The 7,403-nt window shown below is 44.2% G+C and overlaps 1 protein-coding gene across 1 annotated transcript; it reads right to left on the reverse strand.

The window, feature by feature from the left end:
* Positions 1–1,249: 1,249 nt before the first annotated feature.
* LOC134446542 (GTPase IMAP family member 4-like) lies at positions 1,250–3,779 on the reverse strand. Its single transcript, XM_063195905.1, has 3 exons — positions 3,621–3,779; positions 2,446–3,147; positions 1,250–1,281 (listed from the first exon to the last, which is right to left on the reverse strand). Exons 1-3 carry the CDS (start codon positions 3,715–3,717, stop codon positions 1,250–1,252), a joined length of 831 nt encoding a protein of 276 aa, XP_063051975.1. The 5' UTR covers positions 3,718–3,779.
* Between the last annotated feature and the right edge of the window lie 3,624 nt (positions 3,780–7,403).

Genomic DNA, 7,403 nt, shown 5'->3' on the forward strand with positions numbered 1-7,403 from the left:
GTAGATTTAACTGCGCAGCGAATCACTTTCACTTTACCTGCCGTAATGTTAGAAAAAAATGATGGTGGAACTCCAAGTATTGTAGTATATGTTAAGCACATCACAGCGCAACTGGCTCATGAAAGTCCCAGGCTGTGTCTCAAATCACACACTTGTGTCAGTGCACAGTGCACAGTGCACACAGTACACACAGTGCACTGAGGTCTTTAGTGCATAGTGTTGTGGAAAAATTTGAGTTTCCTCACTGGAAGTGATGGCTGAGCATGGCATTAGCTCGCCAAAATACGAGTTTACCAGTGTCTGGTGCTTGTATTTCCATGTCCTTCACCCCAAAGGACAACAATCACACATACAATACTTTGGTTGGCATACAAAGGTTGGTGTCCCATCAACATTACTTGCAGAATTAGAAGACTGTTGACCAAACTCTTCTACTGAACTGAATGCCACATTTCCTCCGTGTCATTGTCAACATGGCCGCCGTTTAGTGCGTGCAGTGTCCATGGCTGTGTCTCAAATCACGCACTTGTGCACTTCGGGCACTGTTTTTCAGTGCCTAGGGTGCTCACGCTGAAAATTTCAGTTGAGCCAGTGCACTGAAAGTGCCAGGATGATCCCCTAACAATGGCGGAAAAATGCAGTGCTTGAATGATGGACACTGCACGCACTAAACGGTGGCCATGTTGACAATGACACGGAGGAAATGTGGCATTCAGTTCAGTAGAAGAGTTTGGTCAACAGTCTCCTAATTCTGTAAGTAATGTTGATGGGACACCAACCTTTTTATGCCAACCAAAGTATTGTATGTGTGATTGTTGTCCTTTGGGGTGAAGGACATGGAAATACAAGCACTAGACGCTGTGCATTGTAAACAGTAGCCAACTCATATTTTGGCGAGCTAATGCCATGCTCAGCCATCACTTCCAGTGAGGGCACAGTGCATAGTGCTCAAATTTTTCCACAACGCTATGCACTAAAGACCTCAGTGCACTGTGTGCACTGTGCACTGACTGTCAGTGCACTGACACAAGTGCGTGATTTGAGACATAGCCCATCATTCAAGCACTGCATTTTCCGCCATTGTTAGGGGACCATCTGGCACTTTCAGTGCACTGGCTCAACTGAAATTCTCAGCGTGAGCGCCCTAGGCACTAAAAAACAGTGCCCGAAGTGCACAAGTGCGTGATTTGAGACACAACCCCAGTGAAAGACCTTGCATGCACGAACATCAGTCTGCGTGCGCACGCTCTCACACACCCACACCCGAGAGCTCCAGAAGGGCTGGGGGAAAAAACATCCCAGACAGAGAGCTTCGCGCATCTAGAACTAATATCAGCAAACCTTAAGATGATTTAAAGGCTCAAATAACGAGTAAAGACCGTTACAGCAGTGCAGTAACTGTAATTACGTTACTGAAATTTGAAGAGTAATATGTTACGTTTCTAAGTTACTGCCAAAAGTAATTAAATTACGTAACAACGTTGGATACCCCCAACACTGCTATTTAGTAAGCTACTTAAAGATTTTCAAAGCTCCCAAATGTCTCATTTTTAATGGCATGGATCAATTAGAAATTGGGGCAGGCATATAATACAAGGCTGGATACCTAGCTCTGTGTTATTGACGACAGGTTGGCTAGCCACTAGCCTAATAAGCTACTGAAAGACTTTCAAAGCTCCCAAATGTCTCGTTTTTAATGACATGTGTCTTATTAGAAATTGGGGCAGCAATTTCATTCTACACCTACAATAGTGGTCTGATAATAGCGTGTGACTATCTGGTTCTGTAAAATGCTCAAATTAGCTTACCGAGCTAGCTTAAAACATCGAATGATCAAATGGTAATGTGTAGAGATCTATTTGTGTCCGATAAGTTCATGGTGTATTTTTACATCAATCTATGTCAGCAACGAAATGTATTCCAGGCTTTTTAAATAAAGTAAAAACTTTCATGCTGTAAGTAGCACGGACGGCCGCCATGTTTCTTCTTAGAAAGTTTCCTGTGTTTACTAGGTAGCCCGGCCCCCCATCCCGCTCCTCGCGATTTGATTGGCCCTGTCATCGGATAACTTTCAGCCTCGCAAAACGACCGGGGTCCGCTAGACTGCCCCCGGGAGCAAATTCAATTTGCGGTCGCTAGGGGCGTCTAGATTTCTAGGCTATATGTGTGTAAGTGTGTAGTGTTCTCTCCATAAGAGAGCGAGAGAGAGAGAGAGAGAGAGTGTGTGTGTGTGTGTGTGTGTGTGCGCGTGTGTGTGTGCGCGTGCGCGTGCGCGAGTGTGTGTTTCTGTATTTGCATTTCTCTTAAAGTGTGTGTGTGCGTGTGTGTGTGTGTGTGTGAGGGAGAGAGAGAGAGAGGGAGACAGAGAGATTAGTGCAATAGGGAGGAGTTGTGAAATGGAATTGAACATGTCCCATAAAGACTCGTCAGCAGCACATTTCTCACCTGCTGATGATCTGAGCGTCTCTCTCTGTTTCTGCACCTTCATCTTCCTCTGCTCTGCTCTTCTCTTTTCTTCATTCTTCTTCTCCATCAGTGTAATCAGCATGTTGTTATCAAAGCCAAAGTGATGACCACTGTTCACCGTCACCATCTCTTCTATCTTCTCCAGCAGCTCTGTCACCTGGTCACCATCTCTCTTCTTATTGTCTAAAACATGGTACCTGTTGCCACATTTCTCTACAACCCACTGCAGAGCCTCTCCTCCCCTCTCAATGTGCTGCTCAATGCTTGTGTCTCCCAGACAGTCCCCTGCGGTGAACAGCACTATGGTGTGGTTCCAGACTCTCTCACCCAGGAGCTCCAGGTGTTCCTGTACTCCTCTTCTGAATTTCTCTGTGAATGACAAATCTGCCCTAATGATCCAGAGTAGAGCATGGGGTCCTGGAGGACACAGAGACACACTGAGGACAATTTCTCGTTTAACACGTTCAGGAGTGCGTTCTGCAGTGTATGCCGACTGCCCTGGTGCCTCCACTATAGTGATGTGTCTGCCTGCTGTTTCTCCTTCTCTCTTCACACACTCAGCTGTTCTTCCTGGAGTCTGGAACTCCTGTCTGCCCAGGATGGTGTTTCCACATGAACTCTTCCCAACACCTCTATATCCCAGCAACACAATCCTCATGTCTGAGATGTGGGGAACACCTCCTGGAAATGTAAACAAGATATCTGAAATGAAAAGTGTGTGTGTGTGTGTGTGTGTGTGTGTGTGTGTGTGTGTGTGTGTGTGTGTGTGTGTGTGTGTGTGTGTGTGTGTGTGTGTGTGTGTGTGTGTTTTCTCCATGTGTGTTCATTTCTGCATTTCTCTCATAGGTGTGTGTGTGCGTGTGTGTGTTTGGAGCGAGCAGTTTTCTGTGTGTGTGTGTGTGTGTGTGTGTGTGTGTGTGTGTGTGTGTGTGTGTGTGTGTGTGTGTGTGTGTGTGTGTGTGTGTGTGTGTGTGTGTGTGTGTGTGTGTGTGTAAGACGGACATGTGGTGGAAGGAACACATTATCACACTACTATACTTATAACAGATTATTACAACATTAGTTTACGGATAAGAAGGAACTACCCCTTTACACTTAATGAAATACAATACATACATACTTACATAATACATTAAAATAAGCCAATGTCTCACCTGTTGATGATCTGAGAGTGTCCGTCCGTTTCTTCACCTTCATAGCCCTCTCATCTGCTCTTCTCTTTCTTTTTTCCTCCTCCTCCTTCTTCTTCATCAGTTCATTTGTAATCTTAGGGTCGATGCTAAAGTAAGCATCACCACTTTCTGTAAACAAAAATCAAACATATCAACTGATCCTTTGAAAAAGTGAATTCTGAAACTGACATGTAATTCTTGAAATCCACAATTCATTTAAAACAGGATTGTTATCAAAAGACTACAGGCTATGTGGAAGTTTTTTTTTTCTGTGAAAATTATGTAGGCCTACAGATGGTTGCATTTTTCTGTTTCTGTTTCTGTTTCTGTTCGGTAACTCTTTGCCTTCCTCCTGTCTCTCTCTCTCTCTGTGTATCTCTCTTCATTTAAATCTCTGAAGTTTGAATTTCTTCATTCATTAATTTATCTTACTTGCCAACCATGTCAAGTCAAATCAAGTCTAGTGTACTTTATTGTCAAAAATCAATGTAACAGGGTTAGCACAGAAGTTTGCAATTGCGTGTGACAATGGGCTGTTAAACTAATATTGAGACATTGACAGTAGGGCCTACTGCCACTCCCTCTCCTTCTCTTTCAAGCAGTCTTTTCCAACCATTCTTTCCCATGTGGACATGATATGTTGTTACACCCACTTGTGTCCAGTTACGGATCAGTCTCAGAACAAGACAAAACTCAATGCTGTTCTACCTGAACAAAGGTCAGATTGAATAACAATCTGGTTATTGCTGTCAACGCGTCCTCAGTGCTGATGGTGAAAGTGAAACTAAAAGTTGCAGAAGCAATATTCATAACAAGGAAGGCCTGTTTACACGAGTTACAGGAGTTAAAGTGTAATGCAAAGTCAGGATGATTCACACACCAGTAGCCTACAGCCTAGCCTATGGGTAGGTCTTTATAATAGCGTGGAATATGTTGCTTGTGTTCCGTGATTCCAAACGACCGTGTCGGTCCCGTTATGCTGATTGCTCCGCTTGCTCCCCCTTCTGACACAAATAGACAGCCTAATTGAGTTGACATTTCAATGTTTCACTTTTCCCTGGTATTCTCGCAAATGAAGAGTTGGATTTTTTAATGTTTGTAAAGGTATAGTCGTAGGCCTACTTCTTCCGTAGCCTACCTTTATAGGTAGGCTAATTGATAAATTGCGTTAGGCCTACACGGACCCGTGTCGACAACGATGCATTTGACCATTTTCTCCCTCATCTCACCAACAGAACAAATTGGATAATAAAAACAGCAATATTAATGTCGTTAATGTTTGCTAATTATGTTAGCCCAAAATGCACATAATAGTCCAAATATGCCTGGATCAGACATTTGAAGCGCAGTCTCGAGAAGGATTGACGGGAAATGGCCTATATGGGCTAATAGAATTCCACTACTTCTTTTTTAGAAAACCTATTTATTAGGCTTTAGCCCTATCCAGACCGGGCTTTTTTGGCATTCCTGGGACCGGGGGGGGGGGGCTCTTTTGACCCCCCCTCATAACTTAGGAACCGAATGGCGTATGACCACCAAACTTGGAGGGGATGATCTTCAGCCAAAGATCTATGAATGACATCAGTTTGGTGTCATTATTGGATATTATGACATCATTATGACGTCATTTCCTGTTTTTATTGCCCAAAATGTCACCTTAATGTATTTTCCATCTAACTTGGGTAATGCACATCAATTTTGGTTATTATGTGCATCAGACCACTTCAAATGTTCAAAAGGGTGTCTGATGCTAATGAAAATGTAAAAAAATATGAAAAGTGATGATGATGAGACTTAGATCAGTGATTTTTGGGCAGGTGTACCCGTCAGAAAACCGTTGCCATGGCAACAACAAAAATGATAGACCTAATCTTTTGGTATCACATTGTAGCCAACTTCATTTTAGGAAAATTCACAAAGTTTCGTAGTCATAGCTTTAGTCATTCAAGAGTTATACGACATCAAAGTTGGTGAGGGCACTTATAGCCCCCCCCCCCCCCAGCCCCCCCCCCCCCCCCCCCCCCCCCCCCCCCCCCCCCCCACCCCCCCCCCCCCCCCCCCCCCCCCGGTCTGGATAGGGTTAATAGGCTAGGCTTATTCGCCTATTTAAGTAGGCATATTGCAAAGTTGAAAGAATGAGTGGGAAAGTGTGAAACTTACTGCGCCGCTGTTCAGACATCCTGACGCGCCACAATCGCCCCTCCAGGACGGAGTTGTATTGGCGTAATTTCTCTGGCGACTCCAGTAAACCGCTATGACTAGGTGACCATGAAGGAAGTTGAAAACCAGCGCTCCTACTGGTTACCACGTTAACCCTCTACTGCATGAATTAGGCTATATTGACTATGTAAACATGTTTGAGTGCTTTTTTCAGTGTTAAATGAGTTAAATAATAGATTTCCAAAAATATATATTTATTTATTTTCAATTAATTATTTTGCTAATCGTTTATGGCAATAGGCCTCTTGCCCCTCCTCACAACATCGTTTCACAAACAAAAAAAACCATGCATGCTTTGGCCCAAAAGGCAAGCCCACTTTTAGCATTTTCTACAACAATGCAGTCTAATTTAAAGGGACACTGTGTGAGATTTTTAGTTGTGTATTTCCAGAAGTCATGCAGCCCATTCACTAATGTTACCTTTTTCACGAACACTTACCACCACCATCAAATTCTAAGTATTCATTATGACTGGAAAAATTGCACTTTTCATGCATGAAAAGGGGGATCTTCTCCATGGTCCGCCATTTTGAATTTCTAAAAATAGCCATTTTTAGCTGTACTTGGACCATACTAGAAAATGTTTGTTTATTACTTAGTAAACATTCATGTAAAGATCAAATTTGGCAATAGGCAGCCCAGTTTAAATGAGCAGCATAGTTGCATAGGCCTACCTTTTTGACCAATTCCTGCACAGTGTACCTTTAAATAAAAATTGTGGAACAGTTTTCCTGCCAGCCTGCCGCGGCCCCCCTAGCACCCCTTCGCGGCCCCCCAGGGGTCCCCGGCCCCTAATTTGAAAACCACTGTAGACCTGCTGACTAGGGGTGCGTTTATCAACAGTGTCGTTGCTATCTAAGTTAGCAACTTACTGGGTTGCAATGCAATTTCCCATTGGCAACCTACTAAGTTGCTAACTGGTTAGCAACGACACTGTTGAGAAACGGGGTCCAGTGGTGCAAGGACAAAAACCTCCTGCAGAATGTCAACAAGACCAAGGAGATGGTTGTCAACTTTCAGAGGGTCCAAAAACAACTGCCACCACTGACCATCGACGGTGATGCTGTGGAGAGAGTGAGCCGCACAAAATTCTTTGGAGTGCACATCAGCGACGACCTCTCCTGGACCACCAACACATCATCACTGGCGAAAAAGGCCCAACAATGCCTCTACTTCTTGCGCAAACTGAAGAAGGCAAGTGCTACACCCTCCATCATGACAACATTCTACTACCGAAGAACCACCCTGGGAGAGCACCCTGTCCAGTTTCATCACAGTGCACGGAGGAAGCTGCACGGAAGCTGCACTCAAACACACACACACACACACACACACACACACACACACACACACACACACACACACACACACACACACACACACACACACACACACACACACACACACACACACACACACAGACAGACACTGCTACAACACACACACACACACACACACACACACACACACACACACAGACAGATACTGCTACAACACACACACACACACTGAAAGACCCTCCCCAACACTGTATCGTGATTACAC

Source organism: Engraulis encrasicolus, chromosome 3 (assembly GCF_034702125.1).
Source record: "Engraulis encrasicolus isolate BLACKSEA-1 chromosome 3, IST_EnEncr_1.0, whole genome shotgun sequence".
Lineage (NCBI taxonomy): Eukaryota > Metazoa > Chordata > Actinopteri > Clupeiformes > Engraulidae > Engraulis > Engraulis encrasicolus.